Source organism: Brachionichthys hirsutus, unplaced genomic scaffold (assembly GCF_040956055.1).
Source record: "Brachionichthys hirsutus isolate HB-005 unplaced genomic scaffold, CSIRO-AGI_Bhir_v1 contig_762, whole genome shotgun sequence".
NCBI lineage: Eukaryota > Metazoa > Chordata > Actinopteri > Lophiiformes > Brachionichthyidae > Brachionichthys > Brachionichthys hirsutus.
The window spans coordinates 251,577-279,313 of record NW_027180352.1 but is presented as its reverse complement, the minus strand read 5'-3'; the positions used below and the strand labels follow the sequence as shown (position 1 = coordinate 279,313).

The window sequence follows — 27,737 nt, the reverse complement described above, 5'->3', positions numbered from 1 at the left end:
GTCCTCCTACATTGACTCAGCAGTGCATATGCCCACGGCCACATGAAACACTTGTCAATTTCCTACCCACAAGAAACTGAATCATAACTCAGGCTGTGTGGTTTGTGAGAGAGACATGATTTAGTAACTGTGAAGATTCTCAGTCATCCAGGTCACAATGGATTTCTCTGCTCAATGTTTTGCCTGTCCTCCTAGAGGCTGAATTTGTGTCAGGGAAATTTAGGTTGACTGTCCTGTTTGTTGAATCATATTTTTGTAAAATTACCAGGGGCAATAATGGAAGAAGACGTTATTTTTCTTTCTATAGCAGTCATAAAGGCCTTTAATATTTTTTGCTGACCTCATTCTGGATCAGATCCATGCATATCGGACCTCTTTATGACTGAATTTTTCTGAGTGAATTGAGCGAATGGATTACAAGATATGAAATCATGCCTTGTGAACAAATCTATCACCATTTGCAGTATCACTAAATGCACATTGTTAGGCGTCCGTTACAACAGGTAACACGTAACATGCATGTTACGAAGGTCAAAGAGCACCCCCTACTGTTATATCTGGTTACGGCATGTTGTTACAAAATTCATAGTGGTATTAAGACACTAATGCAATTGTTATTGAACCAATTAAACACCTAATAATATGCATAAAAATGCGCTTTTGTTCAAATGTATATGTAATATGTATATATGCGTTCCCTCTTATTCTTCTTACTCTCATTCAGATAATAGCACTCTGTACCTTTGGAGCTTCAAATAAAATACTAAAATGACCATTCTGTGACAGACTTGTTTCTTTTTGAAAGACTTTATTCTCAGTTCAACTATGATCCAGGAAACGTCCGCAACAAAAGACCGAAACCACCAAGACATCGTGTACAATGTCTTTGGTTACATGTTAATGACTCCCGATGAGTCCATCAGGCACAGCAGATTGACAACTGTCTGTTAGAGTTTGAGTTTACCTGGTCACAACCTGGTCAAGAGACTGAACCTGAATCAGAACCCGAACCTAAACCAGACGCAGGGCCTGAAACTGATGGAAATAATCTTCACAATGCAGGCTCAAAAGCAGAAAACCTCCATAAATCATCTCATTGGTCAGCATGTCTCCGTCCTCAAAGACCGGTACATGTTTGACCGCCTGGTGGACTCTCCGGGGCAGAACAGCTGACTAAAACAAAGATCTGTGACATTGTTGAGCTGTAGTTGTCAGCATAGCGGTGTTCCTTTCAGTTAGCCTTGCTCGTTACCATTTCAGCTTCCAAACAGTGAGCAAGCTACCATTCCAACTCTGTGGCTAACTAGCAGTCCAGCTCTGTTGCTAGGCAACAGTCCAACTCCAGCAAATTACAACACAATTACATTGCAATAAGATTGCTTCATCAGTGTTGCCGACACCTCTGTGTCTGTCTGTTTGTGTATATATCTGTGTCTGTTTGACAAATCATACTTCAGATATATGCACAGATGATAAATGGAAATAAATATAATATGAAATAAACATATTTACATAATTCTTAGACAAATACTTCCATTGCATTACTCCATGTCACAACATCCTCATTAGTGAGTATACCTCTGTCACAAATTAAAGACATCACAGGAAAGTAAAATGTGTCTTACAGTTTGCTCCTCATATGGATTTAAGGTAGTGGAGTGTCATGAATGATAACACCTTTTTAACCTCAACACAGATAAAAGGGAATTTGAATCACATTGGAAAGAGCACTTGGTTATCCTGCAAAACTCACTTTTCAGTCATATACGAGTCTGAAAATTACCTACAAGTGGGATGCATTATTAACATCATTATATTACAAATACATGTGCTTCCATCACACAGGCATGTACAAATCTGGCATAGGCCAACTGTATATTTCAAAACTTCTTTCAGTTGTCAGAACACCATACAGTGTTTTACTGCTAAACTTTGGCTTACCACATTGCAGGCACAGATAACAGACTTTACAACAGACTGACGAGGCATTTTGCTCCACAACACAAGGACAACCCTGATGTTACTGATGCTGTCACAGGCCGTCCATCATGGCTAGAAGGTCATCTCCTTTGCTGCTGACACCGGGGGATTGTTCTTCGGATTCTGTAAACTCACCCATGATCTTGGCCAGCTCTGCATTGGCCTGTTGATCCTGAAAGATAATGTTAAACGCTAATCATAGTGGCAGACTAGTCATCACAAGGATCTACACTTCATTACAGTAAATCCTATTGGCAAAGCATCGTGTCTCTATTGATTGCATAACCCTAAGCATATTAATTAAGATGATTAGATTATTAATTATTAATTAAGCGTGGTAGTGGTACTAAATACTGTATGTGGTTAATAAATTAAATTATTTTCGACTGAAACAAATATTAAATGAGGACAGATTTACCTTTGTTGCTTGAATTTTTATAATGCCATATGAAAGATCATCTGGTCTCGATAGTGATGCATCTCTGCGGGGAAAAAACGAGCCACAACGTTAGTTTTCAGGATGTTGAATAGTTTGTTTTTTTCCCCACTTGATCAAGTTCCACACATTGACAGTACATAAATAAGGGACTCACTCCTCTTCCTCATCTGTGGCAAAGAGATTGACTCGGAATCCGCTTTCAGCATTTGCTGGATTCGGAACTCTTAGCCCTCCCATTAACTTCGCCAACAGATTCAGCTCCTCTTTGGCCAGAGGGTTGGGAGCAGCGTTGACCTGTTGAGACACAGCAGTCATGATGCTGTACTAGAAACAAGAGAATGTCTCTTGACAAGTGTCTTTTCACCGACAACATAGAGTGTCTTAACACACTGGCACGTGTGTCCTGGGAGATGTTTTTAATGACAGTGGTCATTGCTTCAGCCGCAATTTTCCCTCTTCCTGTTTTTCCGGTATGTGTATTATTATCCCTATTATCTGCATCTTTCCAAAGGTTACTGCACAACCACAAGCACATTCTTGAGATTCGGGTCTTCCATTTGTTGATGAGCCTAGCATGAGTATGGTGGGAACACTGGGAGAAAACTAGGAACCCTGACCCTCACCTTCATGTGCTGAGAAGAATTTTTAGATGTTCCTGACATGTGGGTTTCCACTGGGCGGCTTACACCATACCTTCATCACAAAATGCAAAAGAGAGATTAGAATTACATCCTATGACCATCAAATATTACAGATCACAAATGTTTTATTCACAGGAAATGGTTATTTGAAAAGTATCTGAAAAACACACTCTCCTTGCAAGCTAATTGGCCGATTCACTCTTCCAATTTATGCCATACTTCATCAGAACAGATGGAAAATCGAAGGCATTTAATCTTGTCTGGGCTGTTTAAATGTAACTGGAATCATGTGATATCCCACCACATAAATGTAAGATTGCTTACAGTCATTATAAGTCATTATACTGAGTTGCCTTTGCCTTAGAAATAATATAGTTCCACTATGTTCTTGTCCATAATATGCATTTTGCATTATCTTACATATTCGTGCCCAGTTTGGTAATCCTGTCTCCAAATGTCTCAAAAGACCCCTCCCGCAGAGCAGCTGTGTAGTTTCCTCCGTTATTGAACTGCAGCCTGGTCACCTCTTCTCCAGTACAACTAAACATCCTGGAATTAGCAGATACAAAAACAAAAAAATATATTTAGACAAGAATGCAAAGAAAGGACAAACCCAAGTAATCTCTGTTTCTTTGGACACACGGTTGTAGCTCAGATGTTCTTCATGAGCTCATTTCCTCACTGTGCAATTTGATCTAAAATTAGAATGTAAAACCTCAAGCAACAACATTATACAATGCAATGAGCTGCAGACAGGCAGGTAAACATTAAAGATAACGGACAGACCAAGAGCAAAAGGTTTTACTACCGTATTTGAATTGGTTTTATAATCTCAGCCTCACTTATATAAACCATTCTTCAGAGTGAAGATTGTTTGATGTTTGTGCAATGAGCCATGACGTATTACCTTATCAAGCCAGGGACTTGTGTTCCATGAGGCACCGGACCACTGATGGGAAGCACAAAGCGACCGTTTGAGTTCTGCACTTTGTCCTTGAGGAAAATAGACACCTGCATTGGAGGAAAACACAGACGGATATGTGAGTAAGTAAACACACAATGAAAAATGGCATGGTATAAATGTGGTAAAACAATTGACTTACTCTTATATGCATGTCTTGGAAGAAAATAAGGACAGTTTGTCTGATCAACTGGAAATCTCCACCAGACAAGGGTGTATACATCTAAAAAAAACAGGGAATACAATAAAATGACAGCAGATTAAACTTGCATTAGAGAAATATAACCACAAAGCCAAGAATATATCAAATATAAAACACCGTTTGTAATAATCTTTTAAGCAAGAAACTGTTTAAAAGAAGTAGACTGGATGCCATGAATATATATTGCTGCCCTCTACTGGTTCTGATGAGTCATAATTTTGTAAACTATATTGTACAATGCTGTGGCAATATTCCCATTGTCTTTTGTACTGTCATTCCTTAATCCAGGTTAAATAAAATGTAAATGAAAAAAAATAGTATTCTCAGTGGCTTCAATGACTTGCTTTGTCTAGTCTCATGTGAAGACTTTTGTTCATAACATGGTGACTTTGGTTACTGACAAGGGTTTCCTCCTCTTGGCTAGCGATACAACATTTATTGGATGTTTTTTTTTTTCCATTCTGTTTGCGAATCAATGACTTGCTATGTATGACTCACCAGTTTTCAGACTGTAATCTGAGCTTTATATTCCACAGCTGAATGTTCAATTGAACTATTTCTACTTCTTGCAGTAGACGATAGCAAACCCCAAAAAGCATTGCCAATACCTCGTCCTCTCCATAAAAATATAAAATAAAATAACAGGGCAATACCTCTATGAGCTGCTGGTGTGTCTCGCCAACTTGGCTGAGAATGCTGGGACTGTCTTTCACAAAGTCTTTGATTGCATCCATGTGGTTGAAGGAGATGAGGAGGATGTCCTTAGGTCGGGGACAGAGAAGCACCTGGTACTTAAAAGCCATGGTCATCAAGTCATAGAGCTGTAAAGAGGAACATGCATGCATGACTTTATTAACTCATGTTCCATAGTAAAATTCACTCAGAATTACTGCTGTACTACAAAATGCAAAGTAATAAAATAACCATGAATATGATCTACATCAAGGGTTTCCCACCAGAGGTGCAAGATAAACTTTTAGGGGGTGCGGAACCTTGGATTTGGCAATTTAGCAAAAATAAATACCGTACATTTACATTTATTACGTAATTTATTTGTGTTAAAACATTTAAAGGGTTCTCTTAAATAATTTTGATTCTCAAAATTAGAATAAATTGCATTCTTCATCTTCATGTGAGATATTATTTTTGTAGGAGGTGCAAAAACATATTAAAGGTTTTCTTGGGGTGCGAGGCATAGAAAAGTTTGGGAACCCCTGATCTATAAAATAAATTGTACCATATTGTTGTATAAATACAGGTTGATCAATAAGTCTAAAGCATGATTATTTCTAAAATAATCCAGCCATAATACATAATAATCCAGCCATACTTGCCTTGTCCATGCTCGCTTGGTTGAGTCTCATTATAGAAGCATGGGCGAGCCTGTCGAACACAGTCCGCAGGGCCTTTTTGGAATAAAGTTCCTGTGGCTTCAAAAGCTCTTCCAGGAACTTTTTGTTGAACATAGTGGTGATGATGTCATTCATAACTGGTCAAGAAAACAGTACAACAGGAAATGTCAGAAAATAATGAATCTACCCCCGCCTCTCGCCCATAGCAAGCTGGGACAGGATCCAGCAACACATCTGACCCGCAAAGCGGCTGGAGACGAGAAGGATCGTCTCATCCACAAGAAAGTGGATGGATGGATGGATGGATGGATGGATGGATGGATGGATGGAAGGAGGAGCCAAGAGCTACTTATCAATCAGTGCATAGTTCTAATAAAGCTGTAGCAATACCTCTCCTTCTGTCCACGTCTTTCCAGCAGGCTACTGCAGAAACGTTCAAAATAACGAGTTGGAAAACCATTTCTGCTAAACTTGAGCTATGTGTCTGAATGCTAAATTCAGTATAATAGCTGTGAACTAAATATCATGCGACTATTTGCACATGTAAGTACATGTGGATACATTCACAACTACTGAGCGTCCCTTTTTTGTAAATTAGTCTTGGAACTCTGGTTATCATTTCCTGATCTTTTTAGAGCTGTGTCGCACTTACATAAAATGAAACGCTCGGTATTACGTTCATGTTTACAGCTGGGTGATGGGTGCTGTTTACCCGAATAGCTGCTAAGCTACCTTTCTTAGCTTTGTCAGCAGGGATATTCTGAGCTCGAAGTCGCTGGTCGAGGATGTAGAGCATTTCTCCGCCGAGGTTGATGAATAGCAAAGGCAGAGTTCTTGACGACATTGTGATATTTGGACGGTAAAATCTAAAAACAACAAAACAAAACGTAGCTAGCTAGCAAATGTTGCTAGCCCGAATGCTTGACGATTGACGACGTTGCTGTGTTTGGTCACGCCTCCTCTGGTTGCCTGGCCACGAACTAAGCAGCCAATCAGAGCTCCGGTTATCTGTGACGACATTTGTTTGACGTAAACATAATTTACGTGAGGTACGACGTCATTCGGTTAAGCTGTCTGCAACATTACCGACAGATGCCATTTAAGCGTATACACTGGAGCTTTAAATTACTACTATCTGACATTTAAGAACAGTAAAAACAACAAAAACAACATTAAATTGTTAATTTCTTTATTGAAAATTGTTCTTAAATTCTTAAATTTAGTTATTATGGTTCTGAATTAATGATCAACGCATTCTATTTAGAGCCATGTAGATCAGTGGGCTATAATATTCCGCCACTCTGCTACATAAAGTACAAGGCTACCATTAAAAAATTACTTTTAAGACACTAAATCGGACACTCGGACAATTAGTCGTCATAAAAAAGCTGGGTATCAATGTCCAAATCCTTTAGTTACGATGAAACTATTCCATTTCTGATACGGATTTCTCGGGCCATCCTGCAAGCCTCACAATAGCCGCAGAATAGCATCAGCACAGCATCGTTTGTCACTGTACCCTGCGATAGAAAGAGAGGGAGGTTGTTCAGTTCTATTATGATTATGAAATTTGTCTTACAGCTTGTCCGTGTTTTATGTGACATGAAAATGTAATGATAAACATTTGACTGACATCTATACCATAGGTCAGTCTCATATGAGTCCTCAGGGCAGTTAATCCTCCTGGAAGCATTCCCAAGCAGCAGTTTTCTCCATACTTCTTCGGCGTGTAGCAGGCGAGTGCACACGGACAGAACATTCCAAGGCAACCTACACAACAGAGGATGTGTGAAAGAGAAACATTAAAGTAAGCCCGTGTGTCTGTGTAATTGTATTCATCTGGAATGACACTCACAGACAAACATGTCCTTGGTGCAGGCACAGAGGTTAGTGCTCCATTCTCCTCTTTGGACATTTGTTCCATAATTGTTCGGGCCTGGTTGATGGGTGATCACTGACATTTTGGATTGCTTTGCTCTGGTTGTTGTTTTAGCAGCTACCTGCTTAAGAAGACATTCAGCCATCAGTGATCATGCTACAAGATTTAACCGCCCTGTGATAAAATGGCAACTTAACAAATCACTTTTAATATAGTACTGCTCATACTTTGCTTTCTGTCAGGGATGCTTCGACAGACTGGACAAGAAAACGTCTGATTGGATGGAGGGCTCCAAATCCTGCCTCCAAAGTCTCATCTTAAATTCACTGTTATGCCATTATTATTAGTATTAGTAGACTTCATCTACCAGGTGAAATGTGAAATACTTACAATTGGAAACACACACACACACAATATTTGTGTTCAATCATTAAAAGCTTACCCGTGCCAGTCCTCCACCGCTCCCTGTATGGTGGGTTCCGATAATCGTTACGTTATATATATAGCACAACCAGTGTGACTCGTTTCAGGAAATGAGGAAGGCGTACCTACTTTCACACCACCAGCAAGAGATGCTTGAAAGTACATGCCCCCTAGTGTTGAAGCATATTTTACGCACATTGTATGGTTTTGCACGACAGATTGGTTCAAACATTGACCTCAACAAATTCCAAAATAATCCTAAATAAGCATACAGCACGGACTCATGCACAGTAAAACATAATTTGGCAAATTTCAGTCAAGCTTTTGTCTTTTCATTTAAATTTGACAGACCAATTGAAAATGAATTGTGTTTTTCTGGTGATTAAGTATAATAACCAAAAAGAAAGCCATTGGAGGAGAAATGATATTGATATGGACACATATTTTAAATAAACTGTTTGAATTTCCCTAAACATTCTTTCTCAGGGAATAGTGGGCAGTGCATGAACACACCACGCTGTGTTCCAATCACGTCATTATGAACTGGAGGGGACTGCAAATATAATTAAAAGTGAGATTATTTGCTAGACTGTAATGGCTAAAAAAAAGGTGCAACACTCACCAAAAGAGAATGTCAATGTGAAAATACATCAATCTCGCAAGCGCTCACCACACAGGAAGTTGTGACAAGTTTGTGCTGCACAAGTCTGGTTTGTCAACACTGCTGTTTCTGAGGTCAAAGATGTCGTCACCATTGTAACAAACCCACAATTAACTAACCGCCACCAACGTCACTCTGTAGCTGTGCTAGATGAGAAAGCGTCAAACGATGCCGAGTAGAAATATTCACGCATGCACAACATTCGGGACTCTTCTTCAGAATCCCTCTTCTGCATCTGTTGAAGAGTCCAGCGCTGCATTTCCTTACCAACTTTGTATTTACTGAAATGTGGATTTGTTTTAAATGATTCATTTCCAAATCTACATCGATCACCTTAATTTAGAGAATTCAAAGTTGTTAGAATCTTACAGTGCCTTTATAGAACATACGCAAATGCATGGTGTCCCTTATCATGTCATATCCGGATAAAACAATTTAATCAGCCAAAATGCATCATCAGTGCAGTTTGAACTGAGAGATTCACCCAAGACTTAAATGAGTACAATCACTAACTCCAAACTTTACAAAACGTTCCCTACTGCTGTTAATACTTTGCAGGAGTTAAAGCAATTAGCTTTTCTTTTTTACAGTACTCTCAGTACAAATAATTTACAAAGTACAATAAATCACAACGTTCTGAGATATTTTATTGCCATCATTTTTATTCTGTCACCAATTATATAATGGCAGCACATGAAAGAGGGAAAACAAAACCCTTGAGATATCCATATTTCGTATATAGAGCACGGTAGTTTATTGACTTTCAGTTTCTGCACAGGCTGCCTTATCTTTCAAGGTTAAGCTTTCTTTCATCCTCTGCTCAGCTTTCTGTTTCTGAACTTCTTTGAATATCTGGAATGAGACATCACATGTCAAATTATTAGTCATCATCTTATTATGCATTGGTCATGCAAAGTTTGTTTACAAGCGCATACTGAAAATGTCATATATGTTTTAAGATACTTAGTTACAAATCTCTAGCACATCAACATACAAATCAAAAAATAAAAATGCAGAATGCATTTTAATACCTTAATGCACAAAGCCTTCTTGGCCAGCCACCGGCGAGTTGCCCTTCTGTGGTACTCAGGAGGGAAGGTGTAGGTGATGCCCAGCTGCTCGCACACCTTCTCAAAGGCGTCATAGTCGACCAACCTAAGGCTCTTTAAAAGCTTTTTCCTTCGGTCAATGGCCATGAGCATCCCCCTCTTGTTTGATTTATCCTGGAATGGAATAGCATAACAGAACTGGACTGTAAATTAAAGTCAAACAGGCACCAATGAAAATAAATTGGGACAATTAAAACCCAGTGTGCACGCTGATCAGGTCAGTTCTGTGTCGGTTTTTCACAGACATGTTTAATGCAGTTTGCATTATGGAAATTTCCTATATTAACTGTTACTACACATGTTCTAATTTCATGCGGGGGAGTACACAGGATATCCTGCAGCAAAAGCCTGCTACACATCAGAGGAAGGCGAAGAGGAAATGTGGAGAGATGCATTCACGAGTGAAGCTTCTAGTAGTGCAAGGAGCTACCCTCAACAAGATAGCGAACCTTTTTTTTTTATATGACCAAGAGAACAAGCCATCAAAGATTTCCACACCCTTCGCTCACCGTGTGATGTTTTTGCAAGTGCTCTTGGTAGTTTCGGATTTTTGTCGTCAAAATAGCCACTGTAAAAAAAAAAAGACAAAGTTAAAGCAGGTTAGCACCTATCTTGTACTGAATTTGAGTGAAAACACTATGTGCATAGCTGAAGCGACTTACCCCGGACTTCCAATGAGCTGCGGTCATTTTTGGTCTTCTGGACTTTTGCAATGAGCTGTTCCCTTTTCAGATGTAGCTTTTCACTCTGGAGATGTGAACGCAGATTATTAAGATGCAGGAATATGAACATCCATCTTCCTTTCAAAAAATACAATTAGAAGTCCTCACAAAGCATCTGTGAAATAATACTAAATTGTGAAAAAGCTCTTTAAACTGCCCCTTTGGTAGGGGTATATTAAAAATAGTGTAGGAGGAAAAGCAGTGTAAAAAGTGGCAAGGCGATCTATGGGTGGACTATAAGAACTCACATTATTCGCTAGTTCCATAGAAAGAAGTCTTCTGACAACATCCTCAGTCCTTTGAACACAAAACTGATGATTATACGAGTAGTTGGTTCCAGACTTGTCATAAATTGTGAAAATAAATAGCATTTTTCTCTCATGTCATACAAGATACAGTGTATAGTGCATAATTACGTTTCAGCAAGGGGTACAGCTGCGTAATCAAACTTCAGCATTGTTGGAGTAATGTCACTGAGCTGGCTCACATGATCTGAAAGAAAGTATTTCAATGAAAAGCTGAATTTAAAATATGACAACTCATGATTAGGTGACAGATTAGTCTGACAGTATACCCGTTGTCTTTTTGATGGTTGCAGACCGAGCATAATATCTCACAGGTGGTGGAAGAGCGAAGCACCCTGCAACTGAGGAGAAAGAAAAAGAGCATTTATAAATGTGTCGCAATTGCACTAAATGATGGCGAGAACAAAGGGCCAAAAAAAAGCTCTAATCATATAATCTGTCTAGCACACTGGTGTACCAGCCCTTCAGGTTGGAGAGTATTGGGACTGAGAGGATGAGGCTACAATCAGAATGAGTATATGTCAATAAAATCCGAAGGGGTTGTGAATTTCACCAAAAATATTCCTGATTTTATAATTTGCATTTAGGCTTATATTTTCCCTCTCGAAATAAATAATTGCGTGACCCAGATCTGGATAATCAATCTTGCAGCGTGTTGAAGAACGTGAACATCAACAGTGCCCACTGGCGTTGGTGTTAGCGAACGGCTAATGTTATGGGTAGATGCTAACAGCCAGGCAAGGCCTCGGTGCTATAAACATCCAAGACAACGTGACATGGCTGTGTTTATGTAGCATTAGAATATACATAAATGTTCTTAGCATTCGTCTGCCAGACATCCGCGGGTCGTTCCAGTCGCTAACACTCACCACAGCGGACTGTCGGTGCTGACAATAAAGAGCTGCATGTCCACGGTTTCGCTAACGGAAACGAGCACAGGGTCCCGCTTTCTCGGAAAACACCGGCCGACGATTTCAGAATCGTTTCTAGAGCTACTCTTGAGAACATGGTAGTCAGAATAGCTAACAACGCAGAACATAAATCATGAAATGTGACAGGTAATCCATACACGACCCTTAGGCGAAGGTCGCCATTTTGACTAGACCACACTAGCTGAGCGCAGATGGGTAGAAACAATTTCTAGTTCGTATTAACGATCCCTGAACACATCGATAAGGGCAAAAAGAAAGTACGTATTCCTTCCATTGCTGCTTTTTAAATAAAACGTATTTATTACATAGATCATAGATGAATCATAATTTTTAAAGAATTTGTAAAAAAAATTAAAAAATGACCACGAGGTCAAGCATAGGATAAATAATGAGTTGGTAATTGATAGTTATTAATGCAATGTTTCTTTTTCATTAAAATACTGTTTAAACGGTTTGTTCCCTTGTCATTATTTTTAATTTTTCGTTATTTTTGAGAAGTTCACTTACAACATCATATCAATGACATTTACGTTTCTTTCAATAACAAAAAGTTTATTTTGTGATTAAGGTAACAAACTTACAATGTAATTCAAACAAAATATGAACATCATAATCATTAGATATCAAAGAGATTTTAGGATTTAATGTAGCATACATTTACAGCTATGTGATATGATGGATCAGTTTATGTCCATCAACTCATTATACAAACTCATATACATAAACACCTTATAAAGTGATCACGCTTGTAATCACCAGTTAAATTTTACTCATTTTACAAATCATTCATGGCTAATGCTCTTAGAAAAGGAAAGTCATTCCACAGAATATCTGGGTCTTCTGCCTCTTCAGATACACAATCGTGGCACGGTCCAAAAAAACATTGCTCCACCGGCATCCTATCTGTTTCCATATTTTGGTAGCTCCTTGGACTGAAAGATTCCTCGGTCTCCAGGAGGGGCTGTTTGGACTCAGAGCGCAGGTAGACACAAGGCGCTTTAACTATGGGGCGCGGATCAGAGAAGATCACAGTAGCGTATGGAACAGAGCCGCTGTTTGAACCAGAGTATTCAGGGATGAATGGCGAGCCACAAATGGACTCTCCGAGGTCATTCATTTCCTCCCCACTGCTTAACCATGAGTCATCCTCCTTTTTACTTGCTTTCACAGGGAGATCCAAGAAGCTGAGGTGAGACAGGTAAATAGGATTGGGTTCCTTACTGTCTGAGGCAAGGTAGTTATCCTGCAACAGAAAAAGAAATACATTTTACATTTTTAAGCTTTTACATTTATTGTAAAGTGTATGGCAGTTAAAGCACCATTAATATATATATATATTATGACCATGTGGGGGCAGTAGAACAAACTCTAAACAAGGCACTGATATCTCAAATAAGCATTTGTAATATTAAAATGTTCCTCCTGTATGAGTCTTGTAAACATAGAATAACATTATACATAATTTAAAAAGTTTTGCATGTTTCCCAAGGTGAGTTAAATATAAAAAAGCAGCTACCTGGTGACCAAAAACATACGATATATGACAAAGGAACACTTAGAGAGACAATAATGTACATTGTGTGTTTAACAATCTTTGTTGTTTGGTAGGGAAGGTCGTTACCAAAGCCCTTTTGCTGGAAACAGCTGCCTACTGCAGTTATTTTGAGGTGAGAACAGAGGCCACATGAGAAAAGCCAAAGTGATGCCAAAACAATAATCTGAAAAACGACAAAATGTGCCAGATAAACTGCAGCATTTGCTTAAATTCTACTTGAGCTGATAATTGTGAATGATTGTGTTTCACATCTCTTTGTACATAGCCAGTTGATTTTTCTGCTTTAACCTAATGGAGATTATCATATAAAACCATTTGCACAGGTACATTTCTCGCACCTGTGTTGAATCGGTTGTCCAACTCTTGATGCTACTATTCGCCGGATCTGGAACAACTGGCCAGAAGTTGCCTTTAAACCTGAAAAGAAAAAACACAGCAAAGAAAGGTTTAAGGATAAACATCATCACAGCTTCACAAAATAAGGTGTGGCAATGATCTCACCTTCTGTGGTTGGAAAAACAAATCAAGACCATGAGGATGAGTAAGAATGCCAGCCCAACCCCAAACGAAATCACAATGATCACAACAGTAACAGCATCTGAGAGAGAGAGAAACACAAATTTGGAATGAAAGATTTACAGTGCATTCACCCAACTTTGTGATCCCTGTCACGTCTTTAGAAAATCAAGCAATGATACCAACCAAAGGCCTGGATTTCAAAATGAATTCTCGACCCATTCAGGCTTCCACCAGACGTGCTAACCATCATGAAAGCTTCATACAGAGGCTCATTTTTGAGGTCTTTGAGTACCACCCTCCTGTTTTCTGGGTCAACATTCTCAACTGAGGGAGAATTCATAAACCAGATTAGATCAAGAACAGACACATCTTTAAAAGTAGTGAAAGTATGGTCTTTACCCTACCTTTAACGGGTCCAGTCTGGTTCCAGTAGAAAATCTTATAGCCCTGGATGATTCCATTCCTTTGGTTCAATGGGATTTCATCCCAGGTAAGCTCAATACGTGACTGCCAAGTCTTCTTAATTTGTATTTTTGGAACAATGGATGGAGCTTTAAAAAGCAAATATCAATTTACGTGTTATGATTTGAAGTCAATCAATCAAAATAATTGCACATTTTTATCCTCAAGAGGGCATTGTTTCACTATATATGAGTTGTTTCTGACAATCTGTGCAGAATATTTCCCTTATTACTCAAGGCAAACTCTTTTTCCATTTGTGCAACCCAACTCCCACACTTATGTCTGCTCTTTGTGTAATCCCCTCCGTGCGTTTGGTGACTTACCCTTTTGTCTCCAGTAAGAAGTAACAGTCTGATGATGGCCTAGCCCATCCTTAAACCTCGGATACACAGAGATGTCATAGGGCTCGTAGGGCTCAAAGCTGCCTATTGATGAGAGTGAAGAGGTTAGAATGTATCAGCACCCCCAAGCTCTTAACGGTGATGAGAGGCGTGCCATCCGTAAGAAAAAGAAGAACTTGCATAAGATAGGAGGTAGAGGATGAGAGTCGGATGAGGAAAACTGCATAAAAGGTGGATCTCTATGTCAAATAAAGTCTACTGCACTTGTAGGAAAAGCTTGGCGACTTTCCCCTCTCATCCGAGAGCTTTTTCAGGAGAACCTTAGTAGAACTGAAGAACCTCTTGGATGAGAGATGGAATCCCTTTTCCCACAAGTCCAGTTTGACTTTATTCAACACAGAGATCTACCGTGACCTGGACGATTGAGAATCTTCACAAGACATCCAGAATATAAGATGAGCGAAATGAGGAAATTGAGCTGCAAGACAAAAAACATAATATGCACCTTTTATAACAAGACTTGTCTGGTTCCTGTTGACTATTTCAAACTGGGAAAGAGACAGTTCTTTATTCAACACGGGTCTCCAGTCCACGACAAAATCAACGGGACTAGAAGAAAGCACCGTTCTCCACTGCACCAGTAGGGATCTGTCCTCTTGTGGATCGACAGAGACATCTGAAAGCACTAAACGGCCTACAGACACAACACACACACACACACACACACACACACACACACATTAAACATAGTTATTCTGGAGGCAGTTTAAGCAGATCTAAGGTTGTCAATTTTACCTTTTGGTGGGTAAATGTGGCATTCAGTGGGGGCGGATTTCCCCGCTGCATTTACAGCCCTCAGATGCACTTTCTTTACGCTCCTGGGAAGCTGGAAAGTACAGCAATTCCCCTTTGTAGAGCACAAATTTGCCTTTCCACCCAGCATTTTTTGATCCGATACAACGTATGACACATTTTGGCCGTTGGCACAAAATCGTTTTGATGGCTACAAAGAAAAAAAAAGCAGAAAAAATATTTAAAAGCAAACCTCACACAGTCATCCGGAGCATGACAGGAAATACATGGGTTTTTGATGGGTGTGTCGTGTGTGTGTAATGTTTGTACCTTCCAAAACAATTTTATGCTGTGTTGTTTGTGCATTTGATCCCTCGATACCTTCATCCACCAGTCTAGGCGTCCAGTGGGAGCTAAAAAGAAAGTGATGGCTGTCAGGTTAGCAGCTCATCAAAACTCTGCATTTCTCACTCTTTAAATACTAAAAATGTTCCACACAAGACAAGTCTCTAGATTCGCTGCCAGAGTGTGCAGCAGAACTCAATACATCAACTCAGCTTGTGCTGTTGGTGCAAAGCAGTGGGAGACGTAGAACATGACAGTATTTATTGAAAAGACCAGAAAATTGAAGAAAAGGCAATAGACTGGAAAATGTTAGGGTGACTGATTGCGTCACTCTGAATTGGTCAAAGTCCCACCGCTCTCCAAGGTGACTCCAGACTGGATGCTGCTCCATTCACTCCAAGGGCTCTGCTTGTATCTGACTCTAATCTGGGTGACATATTGGGTTCCATTGAGGAGGTTACACAGGTTCGCGGGTTTGGTTGGCAGGATCTAATATACATAACAGAGGAAAGACACATTACACACACACACACACGACTCCTGTCACACAACATTTCTTGATGGTTTTTTAGCCTAATCAAAAGCCAATCAACTCAGACAAAATTCACACTGCAATAAATTGTACTCACTGGTTGCTTCGTCCACTGGCTGCTGTTGGGTGTTTTCTGGCGGGCTTCCGCATTCAGGTACCTGTTACTGACCCAGAACAGGTGCTGAGGCAAGCTCCAGCTCAGTTCCAGGCAGCCAAACCGGCGAGGCGCGGCTTCGACCTTCAGAATCATTGGTGGGTCAAACTTAGCTGAGGAAAGACGACCCTGACGTTAATTTGACATGCCGGTACTTGCTTTTGAAAACTGAAAGAACTGCATCAGATTTAATATCAGTTTGTGCCGCTAATGTTTACTGGTGGATTTCACAAAGAAAATAAAAAATAATAATATAGTGAACCACTTTCTCAAGTTGGAACACCATTGTCTAATCCAAACAAATATGATGGCTTATAACTAATTATATGTTATACTGTATTTGTACATATTCATGTTATACTAAAACACACAAAAGCGAGAAATCACAGTTGCATCTTGCAAACTGGCAAACAAAGTATGTCAATATAATCTTCATTAACTCATTATTATCATTTGAATTGTAAGTAAAGATGACATCAAGGCTCATCTATCAAACTTAAAATCGAAAAGAGCATCAACAAATGCATGTTTTGTTTGTTTCAAACCTTTACTGATGGGCTCCACAATGATTGGAACCGAAGTTGCTTCTCCAAGTTCATTCACTGCCCTTACATATATGTCCATTTTGGAGAATAGTACAAAGTCCGGGCGTGGGATGGTGTAGCGGTGGACTCCTGGTAGCACTGCGTACGTGTGGTTCTTACGGAGTTCCCTGAAATGAGGTCATTGTACTATTTGAAAACAGTTGCATATACTGGAATTGATACTTCTGGCACCACACATGACATTCACTTTCAAATGACTGCTTCACTGGATGACGGTATTTAACAGTAGAAGATTACCATATCTTGGTATGGAGCGTGTACTTTGTGAGCAGATAGGTCTCCTGCTCCCCAGGGTCCCAGACACAGGCCATGGTGTTGGGGTTTGTGAGGTTTGTCTGACAGCTGAGGTTTTGTGGCGCTTCTGGCAGATCTAAAAGACGTAAAAGTGAAAAGGCATTTTATTATTGAGTTAAAGATAGTTCTCTTTATCCACACATTTAATGGGATCTGTGTTACTAAGGAATAGGCATATAGCTGAAATCTGCATTTGAATTGTGGCATCCTCAATAGTGACATGACATTTGGACAAAGGCCTTTTGAGAGGGTGCCAAAATAAAACCTTGCATTTTTTTCTTCATCTTCTAATAAAATCTTTGCTGCTTCTGCTTTAAAAGTCATTTATCCATTAATTCGTGCACATTTCTTAGATGGGTGGACAATAGCAATTCTGGACATGTAATAGAAATGAACCGTTTTATTTGTCTTGTTGGTTTTCTCTGTAAGTTTTATTAAATAATTTCACATTCAAATTTAAAACTCATTCAGTCAGGAGAACAGTTAAACTCCACACAGAAGGCCCCGGTTACAGTTAGGTCAATACGATTTGGTGACGAACCACTGCAGTCTGGAATAACTTTGACTTGCTGATTAAGCAAGAAATGTTTGAAATGTTTCTCACATCCAGCTCTGATCTCTACTCCTTTGACCACTTGAGCAGGAGAGGCCTGGACGCAGCAGGCGAGGAATGCTCTGGTGTGATTGAAGCTGGGTATAACAACCTCTGAAACCCTGCTGCTCGCTCCGGCCACGTAGCTGCTGATGGGGAGCAAATTATTGTCCAGATGCCACTCGATACGAACAATCTCTTCAATGACCAGGGGACAGTCGTCGCTGATGACACAAGTGGCTGTCACAGGCGATCCCATAGGCACCACCAATCTGGCCGTTTGGATGTTGGCGCACGGCGGCATGTAATTATCTGAAAATGAGTGATAATGTAATAAAGGCTTACTAAGGCTTACTATGCTGTTAACGCATTTACATTTAGATTTGCAATTTCATCCGGAGGGCAGAACGCACCATTTCTGGCTCCATTCAAAAATGGCACCAGCATAACAATCACTGACAGCCACGTTGACTTCATGATGCAAAAAACCTGTCAGACGGGAAAATGAAATACATTGTTCTTAAATTGCAATCGCAATCACAGTCCATCAAGAGAGCATGTGGGTCGTTCTTCCTCCTGAACCACGCGTTTCAAGCGCTGTTGCGGTGCGGCGGATCTGATGTGATCTCTACAATGCACAACATTTTAATTTCAACTCATTGCGTGTGAGTGTATCCACTGAGAGAGAGATCTGCCTTGCTGTCTGTGTGAGGTGTTTGCAGAGCGCATGACAAACATCCTGACACCATGACACACTGCAGAATTTCAAAATCCATGACAGTCGGGTCAACATTTGTGCAGCGTAAATACACAAGTAATGTGGCGCTTAAAGGTTTGCACGCTGCTGGAGAATGAAATCTGGGTTCGCCGTAGTAGAAATTAATAGGTATATGCTGACGGCACACATCCTCTGCTCAATCTCCTTTTCTACTAGGAAGATGAAACTTCTCCGAACAGACAGAAAGGCTGTAATTGCCAGCTGTTAGGAGGTCGACGGGCATGCACTCCACTGCTGATCGATCATGTATATTGAGCAGAAGAGCTTGTAAACTGGGCAGATGGGAGCACTTCTCCAGCATATTGGGCTTCTAACACTGAGTCAACAAACTGATTCCTAAATTCAGTTAGGGGCTCAAATAGCAAACATAGTTGTTATGCAAATGATTTTTAATGATTGCTTGCAAATACGCACCGTTACTCAACCAGGGATCTTCTGGCTCACAAAGCAACAGGAAGAAGGCTCAGGTGTGCTCTCATAGCATTTCTGTCACTCTGTGCTGCACGGAAGAAAAGATGAAGCATTTGCTACTGTAAATCCATGACTGAAACATTAGCTCCATTAATAATGGACATTAAATAGCTGTCCTGCTCGTATCACCTTTAGAATTACATGCAGTCTACAGACATTCTGTTTTTAAGATTAATCAGTTCCCTTTTAGTTTGTCTTATTGGATAAAAGAAGGGAACCATTGAGACAAATTTCACAGACAAGTTCCCTTGGACACATGCGTGTGAAGACACCAAGACATATACGCACAAGTACAACATACGTACATGGAACCAGTATCTGAGACCACAGCATTGAGACATTATCCATCTTGTAACACTGTCTTGGTCTGCTTGCTGAGAAACTGAAGGATATAAAACATGATGCAATTGTCTATGTTTTTATAATCAGCGCCTAGGTTCTGTCCAAGGTTTCTGCCTGCTAATAGGACGTTTTTTCCCTTGTCGCCAAAGTGCTTGGTCTTGTGGGTCAAGTTGGGTTCTATCTTTCCCTGCAGGTCTTTCCCTGCTACACCTGTAAAGTGCCTTGAGATGACTTTCTGTTATGATCTGGCACTATAGAAATAAAAATGAATTTAATTAAATACAAGAATCTTATGTCTGGACTGTTTTCAAGCAACTTCATAACAGGAGGAATGTTAATAATTTGTGACTATCACTCAGACTCACAGCCGGGTTGCTGACAATGAGCTAATTTATGTCGAAGTCTCTGTTAAAGCTATGTGTGAGGAATTGCTCCATTTCTTATCAGCTGTGTACATAAAGGCTTTAATTTTACCTCCAGCTTTCTTTACAAAAATGTCTGCTCGCTACTGAAAAGCCTACGAATCTGGCCAAAAGCAGAAAGAGAAGGATTGATGCTATTAATGTTTTTCTTTTATATATATATATGTTCGAAGAACACATTTGTTAAACTTAAAATGTGAATTTCATTTATGAAGGAAATAAGACCTACTGTGTTCTGTATGTTCTGACAATTACGTTCTGAATGTTTCAGCGAAAACACGTTATTTGCTGTCATTTGTGTGTCTGGGTGAGCTTTTACCGCCGTGTGTTTCCTTGTCCATTGCTGTTGTGGGTTATGAAAGCCCACTTTCAGGATTTGGCAATATCCTCAACACAGGGTACAATGGTAAACTTGCCACCGTTTCCCCTTTTTGATCCTATGTCTCACGCTAAGTGTTTAACTGTCGTCGTGTTTTCAAGTCAACAAGTCCTTAAGGGGCAGACATAGCGACCGTCTGTGTCAGCAGTTGTAAAACTCCATAAAGCGAAAAAAGGAGAAAAGCAATCTGTTTCACATCCTCTATTTAAATGGGTGATGCTAACGCTACTCCCACGGTGACAGTTTCACCATTTGGATGAATGCCACAATTACGAAGGAGCAAATAACAACTCTCATATAATGAAAGTTTGGCCAAAAAAAAAAAAAGAACCAATGATAAAAAGGGCTCTGCATGTGCTCTTAAATTAAAACTCTTTCAGAAGTTAGACTTTTATATGCTTTAATTAACCATTAAAGTCTCTTGGCTTTCAAAATCTTTATCCTAAAGATGATAAATGGCACAAGTACCAATAAAATCAGATGAAGGGAGCATTTTAAACAAAAATGATGCAGAGCAGTCTGTGAGTTGGATTAGGATGAACCTGTGTCACTCTGAAACAAGTTTTGTGAAGTTTGCCTTTTCAATCTGGCACAAGTATCGAAATGAAACGACGAGCAAATCGCTTGAAGATCGCTGTGAAGATAAAGGAAAGCCATCAGAGACGCTTGCCACTCACCAGACAGCAGCTTTGTGGACCCAGAAAGACGAGAGGCTCTCATCAGCCCTGACCGCGGTAGATGAAACGGTCTGGCTCAAAGAGGATTAGATGGGAGGACAGATGTGTGTGCCAAGCAGCAGAAGCAGCAGCAGCAGCAACATCCTTATTTTGAATTTGTCACTCTTTTCCAGGAAGAAACACATGAGTGACGGGGCCCCGTTACGGGAAGAAAAGTGGGGTTTTGAAATTCTTGAAAGAAAAGGAGGTGAACAGTTCAATGATAAATACGCAAATACATGTGACAAGTATAGTAATTGACACAAGAAAAAATTGAAAGGCTATGATGAAGTTATATGAGAATAAAGACATTATATGTAGTAAAATGACATAAACCTGGTACCTTATTTCTGTAAGGCAGTACCCACAGCGCTACCCACTATGCCACCTTAAAGATCTTTGAGACAGCAGATGAAGTGATAAGAACACAACATTCGTCTCAGTTTGAATCAAGGTGAAGCATCTTTGCTGGAGTGGAGCGGAGCGGGGAAGAGTTTCAACCACATCCCACAAGTCTCTTCCCATTAGATGCTAACACGCCGCCTTTGAAATAACCTACAAGAGGAATGGAATAATTCTGGTTCAGGCTGTCCCTTTGTCTCGACTGCGACCTTTGCAATAGTACATCTGCCGTATCCGCCCCGAATCGCAGCCATCTCCCTTCTGAACCTGCCCAAGCCTTTTTCAGAATTGTAATAGAACGAGGTCTTAAATGGGATTGTAAACTGCGCCTTGACCCCCCAAGGGCACTTGAAACTACTTGCCATATCACGTTTATTAGCTTATTAAATTGCAAAATGATTCTCTGGCTGAGGCCTCATTTCAAATGGTGCGTGAGGCGAGCCAGTGCACTCGACTGCTCGACTTTTAATCTCACGGCTGTATCCCCCGCTCTGTCACCCCCCCCTCAAAAACATAATGGTTCTAATCAAGAGGCCTCTGGCCAAGGGATTAAACATGCGCTGTGGTCGGTTTTGGAATAGGAATCAACAGGAGGAAAGGAAAAGCTAGCACTAATTAAAAATACATTCAACTGGTTATCATGCGTTGACATATTTTGCTTGATCTTCTTTGCTAATCAGCAATAATGAACAAAGTGTTTGTCATCCACTGGGTATTAGATGCTACGTGTCAGTGAGCAGCAAAATTAACTAAAGGCCCCGTAGCTAAGTTGAAGTGATGAAGCTTTTGGTGGGTCTGCATTCTGCATACATATTAAATGATTATTGATGAAATGAAATCTAAGGCTGACATACATCGAAGAGCGTGGCCTCTTACGCTCTTTCCGTTTCCACCATGAAACTCGATCAAGCGAGACGCCGGGACCCCGAGAGAAGAAGAAGAAGAGAGAGAGAGGGTCAGACAAGTTCTGACTCACGCTCCTGCTCCTAACATGGAACCCAATCCACTCCACTCTAGTACCTGTCACACGCTGGCTGCAAAATGGAATTGACTATTGATTTCCTTTTTACCACAGGTCAGTTGTGCTGGAAGGCTTTAGCGGGGTTTCGCTGGGAGGCAGAACCTCTGGTGTGAAGTGTGAGTGAAAATAAAGTTAAACCACTGGCAGAAGGTGGAGTAAAATTACACATATCAAAATATTAGCAAATATTTGTTTTTTTCAATTAGAGACGAATCAGATTCATCTCTGCCTCTCGCAAGGGTGTCAACACCGAGACTGAGAAATATAGAAATAGAAAGCTGTGAAACCAAAAGCTGGTTTGATCAAAATAGATTAGCTCTCAACATTAAAAAAATAACAAATTATGTAATATTGAATGACAAAAGAAATTTTTTTGATACATCAATAAACATAGATGGGATGGACATTCAATGGTTAAATAAACAAAATTCTTCTGAGTCATAATTGACAAGGATCTTAGTTGGAACTCACATACAAAGTATACAAAAGTATGGCTTGTGGTTCACTTATGAGCAATTCCTCTAAAAGGAATTAAGTACTGTAAATAAATAGAACATAAACCTCTATCAGTGCTGATAGTGAGAATTGGACGTAAATAATGTACGATTGTCTGGAGTGGTTTGAAAGTGTTGCACTGTTGTTGCACGTATCCATGAACAATGTAATTTGATGTCAGCGGATTAAAAAAGCATTTGTAAAAGGGGCAGCTATCATAAGACTTGTCTTCTCCCTGCTCCTTTTTATTCATGCTAAATTGTTTTGTTCTGCATTTTTATTTCATATTGAATGAAATAAATAAATGAAATGAAACATCGATTTAGAGCCAGGTTCTGCACATCATTTAACTCTTTTCATTTTCTGCTATGAAACCAACGCAAACACGAACCTTCAGTCGATCTCTTCATGGAAGTAAATTTGATAAATCAGCAAGCCTCTGCTCCGTGGGATTTGTTGGCCACCTTATACGCGTGTAAAATTCAAATTGCATTGACACTGAGAGCCTGATAACCTTTGTAGATATCACACTGGCATATTTTGTTGCATGAAATGAAATCTTATGCAAATAAATCTTGTCTTGGATGTTGCAACAAACGGGGCAACTGCTGAGAATATGCAATTGATATTTTTTTGAAAGGGAGTTCATGTTAGTCTTGGTTCGCTACAGCCCACATTTTTATCCACAGTTGATTCTAACATCTCAGAAGTCTGAGTGTTGGGAGGCAGACAGCTGTAGAGTGACATAACAAAGGCACTGAAAAGCCAGATGCGATGAGTATACATGGATCCTAACTCATTTCATCTTTGCAGTACATCAACATATATTAAAGTTAAATGCATATGGCAGGACACTTAGCATACATTCACATGCAGAATAAAATAAAATAGCAATAGAAAGCAAAGCTCATGCTTTTCTTTAAGAATGTAGCTCATTGCCACACTCTGCAGCGATTACACTGGTGACCAAAAACGTGCAAAAGAAATGCTTTTTTTTTATGCTTAATATGTGGTTTATTTACTACTACAAGATCAAAACATTTAACGCAGGAAACGATCTTGCTCCTGGTTCTGGAAGCCTCACATCATGAAATGCATGTTTTCTAGGTGGGCCGCCTGCTGCTGCTAAACATCCTCTTTTTCTCCCCGACCTGCCATCCCCATATGATGCATAGCCACTCTTGACTGGCTTCCTTCCCGCTTCCCGTTAACAGTTGACTGCTTTACTTTGTTCTGTTGTTCATACACCCCCCGCTCGTGTTCTAGATCAGCATGAGTGGCTGACTCGCTTTCCAGCTCCCGATTGATCAATTGATTTTTGAGTTAGTATGTTAGATAACCCGCCTTACATTTTCCCACACTCAGATGTCTTTCAGAGAGGAATGAAAGCAAGAGGTTGACATATGAAGCTCGTCTTAAATTAAATTCACTTGTGCTCCGAGTTCACGCTCTAACGGCAGGAGAAAAAATAAATATTGCAAGGGTAAGAATTTGCTGACAGTTGTGAACGCTTAAAATCAAAGTCTGTATTTTTAAGACCTCATGTCATGAAGCCTGACATGAGGCTAAGGGTGTTTGGAGAAATTAGCTTCACAACCTCAATTTTTCAAACAGCAAATGCTGGGATGTGACCCTCTGATAGGAAGCACATGTGAACCAAAAAAGATCTACCCATTAAAACCAACAGATGGCACTCTGGTAACATCCAGATCTCAGTGAGTTTCTGATGACGGGAAAGCACTTAAAGCATGAAAACATGTAGTTCTATGTTTATTGTATAACAGAGGCACAAATGAGGATCAACAATGCAGAAGCTGGACATCAGTACATTTTGGAAAAGTAAACAAATCAACACTGATAATCCTTTGCTGGTTAACTTTAAGAGCTCCTGAGAGGAACACTACTTGACACGACATCCCATGTGTCAGGTCCCCTTTAGCTTATTGACTCATTCTAGCAGGTCATATGTCTAAGAAGGTGGTTACCTTGAACAGACTGTTTGACGTTCATGCTTCTGAGCATAATCCTTTTCGGTTCCAACAGCAGGAACTCGACTACTCATTGCTCTGACGCGGTCGTAGCTGGTGAAGGCAGATGAACCGAGGACAGGGACTTCTCTTTCCAGGACATACCCAGTCAGACCCCTCTGGTCGGTGCCGTGACCCCGGCTCCAGGGCGGGGGGGGGGGGGGGGGGGGGCATTCAGAGACACGCCATGTCTATTTGGGACAGACTCGTCAACAGCGAGGGTCATGCTCATTGTAGACAGATAAGAGTGGCTTGCATTGCCCTTGAGGATGCCACTTCACAAGGTCAGACTGGTGCTGGGGTTGAGCTGCAATTGAAGTGGAAATATGGTTGACCTCAGAACTGGACTCTGGGAAGCATCGGTCAGTGATGGATTTACTTTTGAGCTGGATTGTAAGAGCCACATCTCGTATTCAGAGCTCCGAGGGTAGGATTGTTCATGTCATCCAGGAATCTTACCCCTGCTTGATTCCGAGTGTTTGAAACTAAGAGATTCGCTTTGCACCAATTCTCGGTCATTCCTGTCGTGGGGCTCAGTCCTGAACAGAACCGTGCCCGCGTGGATTCCACTGCGGAGTTGATCTGATCCGTGGACTGCAGGATAATCCAAAGCCAAGGCAGCTGCTCGGGCGACAGCAGAATAAAAAGAGGCAAAGTATTAACAAACACTATTGTTGATTTTTTTATGTGTCATTTTCATTGTTTTGAACTGTCAAATATATCCACTAATTGGTAATTATAATAAAGTGGTGACATCAGTCAAATAAACAACTGGAAAGACCTGTGTTTAAAAAAGCTGGGAAAACCCCCCCACCAGAGGTACACACATCCCCAGTGATCAACTAACACTAAATGGCAGGCCAATTACTGAAAGCACTTGCCACTCTCGACTTCTTTTGCAGCCTCTCTGACTGTCCAAATCCTTAGCCTAGCTTGATTTTCTAATTAAAGACAGCTGGTTGTCATAGGCACCAAAGCTCAACCGCTGAATCCAGGCAGCCACTGGCAAATTGCTGTATTATAGGCAATTATCCAAAATGCTTGCAAGCAGTAGAATCCGATTAGACATTTCCTTTTCTTTTTCAATTTAGAGCAGTGAAACATCTTTTTTTAATGACACATTTATGAGAGGTGAGGGTTAATAGTGAAACAGGTATTTAAGATTTAGAGCAAAAGTGAACCCAAAATAATTTACGGAAATATATTTAAAAAAATGAATAGAATCACATGAATGTTTTCAATCCAAGCATCGATAATAACATAATCTCATTAACTGATTTTAACAAGGCACACAATTCAAGCTTTGAAATTACTCAGACCTAAAAATGTGTGCGGGTGATTTCACAAATGTTAAATATTGTCATGAATCTAGATTTATATTATGAAGGTCAGAGAAGATAGAAAACATTTAAAGCTCACATATCATGTAAGGATAACCGAGGATAACTTTAAATGCATGCCACAAACAGACTGGGGAATGAGGCGAAAATGCAGCTTTAGCTAGTGGAAGCATTTCATAATTCACTCAAATTATTTCTGTCAGGGCTGGCGAGCTAAATGGGAGCTTGATTTAATTCTGTAATTGCACGTTCACCTTTACCCCGAACCTGCACTTTGGTAATTAATAGGCCGGGGCTTTATTTGAAGTGTGACAAGGCAAGAAATGGAATTTGAATTATCGGTAATGGGAAACTAAAGATGTGACTCTCCACTTGGTTAAGGTGTCATGCTGTTTGGACACCATGGTGTTATGCTGGGGAGAGAAAAGTCAAAATGTGGCTTCACCTTATAGGACCCATCTCGTTCCAGACCATCTGTCTGCTCTTAAGGATGGACTTGAAGTTTGCTGTATGATTTGCGGGTCTCCATACAGTCCTGATTAACCCCCAGAGCTGCACGTTCCAGCTGCATGCAATGCTATGGCGGTTCTAGTGCGTCCATCACCAGCGGCTCTGGCTTCATTCTGTGGTGGTAACATTTCTGCACAGTCTTTGCAAAGCGGATCCATATCCCATGTGGATCAGGCTGAATCGCTCGACCTCTCAGCCTCAGGGTGAGACCAAGTCACGCTTACCTATATTACCCCCCCCCCCCCCCCGGGGGCCCCATTTGTGACGAGCTGGAGGTCCACAGTGTAATTTCCACAAGATGTTGACACAGACAGAGGAGTCTCACCGGACTTCCAAATGACTGCTGAACTCTGACGCCGCCAAGGCACCGTTTCAGTAATGGCTGTCTCGAGCAAAAGGTGGCGTGTAACACACTCGCTGCCAGGATCACGGTGTAACCCACTCACATTTGTTGTGGACTAATTTTCTAAGCGCGTGTAAATATGTATCTGAATCAATTAGACCTAATAATATACAGTCCTTAGAGGATACACATCAAAGCTCATAAGCACACAATCCAATTAAGAGTGTTTACTGTTTAGATTGAAATGCTCAGCGTTCCGGTCTTAAACCCGATCCGCATATCAGCGAGCAATATTTGCCAGAGTGTCTTTCCCAGTCGTGTGTGGGTGTGTGTGTCTGTGTGCATGTGTGTGTTTGTTTATATGTTCGAGTTGAGAGAGATAAAGAGTGAGAGCACATTTTCACTTTGCACATTTATTGGTATTTTCACAGCACCCCTCTAATTTCAACATTCGAGCTGGAGAAGACCAGAGGAAATGAATTATAGATATTTATTTTCTAGTTTACGCTGCAAAAATAATGTTAGGGTGAATTTTCATTATGGCCAACACCAATTTGCACCAAAGCATTTTTTTTTCTCCAATGCAAATCTGAAAGGATATAAAGACAATAAATGAATATCCGTTTGGGATTCGCACATTCAATATGAATGTGTGAGTCTTCTGTAATTGTTATAATGACACCATTCCAAAAAA

General features: G+C 40.3%; 3 protein-coding genes and 1 long non-coding RNA gene across 4 annotated transcripts; all 4 read right to left on the bottom strand.

Annotated features, from left to right (window-relative positions):
- Positions 1-1,743: 1,743 nt before the first annotated feature.
- LOC137913941 (protein OSCP1-like) lies at positions 1,744-6,419 on the bottom strand. The gene is made up of 11 exons (XM_068757564.1): positions 6,308-6,419; positions 5,966-5,995; positions 5,558-5,712; positions 4,877-5,044; positions 4,164-4,244; positions 3,968-4,071; positions 3,481-3,609; positions 3,043-3,112; positions 2,574-2,713; positions 2,399-2,462; positions 1,744-2,152 (listed from the first exon to the last, which is right to left on the bottom strand). Exons 1-11 carry the CDS (start codon positions 6,417-6,419, stop codon positions 2,033-2,035), a joined length of 1,173 nt encoding a protein of 390 aa, XP_068613665.1. The 3' UTR covers positions 1,744-2,032.
- A 328-nt stretch (positions 6,420-6,747) lies between these two features.
- On the bottom strand, positions 6,748-7,350 carry LOC137913947 (uncharacterized). Its single transcript, XR_011106400.1, has 2 exons — positions 7,217-7,350; positions 6,748-7,095 (listed from the first exon to the last, which is right to left on the bottom strand). It is a non-coding gene; the product is annotated as an uncharacterized lncRNA (long non-coding RNA).
- Positions 7,351-9,175: 1,825 nt separating this feature from the next.
- Positions 9,176-11,768, bottom strand: LOC137913946 (small ribosomal subunit protein uS15m-like). The gene is made up of 8 exons (XM_068757568.1): positions 11,544-11,768; positions 10,944-11,015; positions 10,786-10,861; positions 10,618-10,666; positions 10,310-10,394; positions 10,157-10,215; positions 9,570-9,761; positions 9,176-9,390 (listed from the first exon to the last, which is right to left on the bottom strand). Exons 1-8 carry the CDS (start codon positions 11,680-11,682, stop codon positions 9,292-9,294), a joined length of 771 nt encoding a protein of 256 aa, XP_068613669.1. The 5' UTR covers positions 11,683-11,768; the 3' UTR covers positions 9,176-9,291.
- Positions 11,769-12,176: 408 nt separating this feature from the next.
- On the bottom strand, positions 12,177-18,274 carry LOC137913942 (granulocyte colony-stimulating factor receptor-like). The gene is made up of 15 exons (XM_068757565.1): positions 18,211-18,274; positions 17,810-18,109; positions 17,149-17,281; positions 16,852-17,018; positions 16,250-16,419; positions 15,974-16,109; positions 15,606-15,688; positions 15,279-15,486; positions 14,989-15,177; positions 14,466-14,567; positions 14,085-14,231; positions 13,864-14,004; positions 13,663-13,759; positions 13,500-13,578; positions 12,177-12,849 (listed from the first exon to the last, which is right to left on the bottom strand). The coding sequence occupies exons 1-15, from the start codon at positions 18,272-18,274 to the stop codon at positions 12,382-12,384; spliced, it is 2,484 nt and encodes an 827-aa protein (XP_068613666.1). The 3' UTR covers positions 12,177-12,381.
- Positions 18,275-27,737: the final 9,463 nt, after the last annotated feature.

Bases quoted from the DNA above. Each gene is read 5' to 3' on its own strand.
- LOC137913941 (XM_068757564.1), bottom strand. From the start codon at position 6,419: ATGTCGTCAAGAACTCTGCCTTTGCTATTCATCAACCTCGGCGGAGAA. The intron at 5,045-5,557 runs GCAAGTATGGCT...TCCTCTTTACAG, and splicing joins ACCAAGCGAGCATGGACAAG to CTCTATGACTTGATGACCAT. The intron at 2,463-2,573 runs GTGAGTCCCTTA...TTTTCCCCGCAG, and splicing joins GCCACAGATGAGGAAGAGGA to AGATGCATCACTATCGAGAC.
- LOC137913946 (XM_068757568.1), bottom strand. From the start codon at position 11,682: ATGTTCTCAAGAGTAGCTCTAGAAACGATTCTGAAATCGTCGGCCGGT. The intron at 11,016-11,543 runs GTGAGTGTTAGC...CTTTCTCCTCAG, and splicing joins AGCACCGACAGTCCGCTGTG to TTGCAGGGTGCTTCGCTCTT. The intron at 10,862-10,943 runs GTATACTGTCAG...ACTTTCTTTCAG, and splicing joins AACCATCAAAAAGACAACGG to ATCATGTGAGCCAGCTCAGT.
- LOC137913942 (XM_068757565.1), bottom strand. From the start codon at position 18,274: ATGAAGTCAACGTGGCTGTCAGTGATTGTTATGCTGGTGCCATTTTTG. The intron at 15,487-15,605 runs GTACAAACATTA...TTTTCTTTGTAG, and splicing joins GCATAAAATTGTTTTGGAAG to CCATCAAAACGATTTTGTGC. The intron at 15,178-15,278 runs GTAAAATTGACA...TTGTGTCTGTAG, and splicing joins CCACATTTACCCACCAAAAG to GCCGTTTAGTGCTTTCAGAT.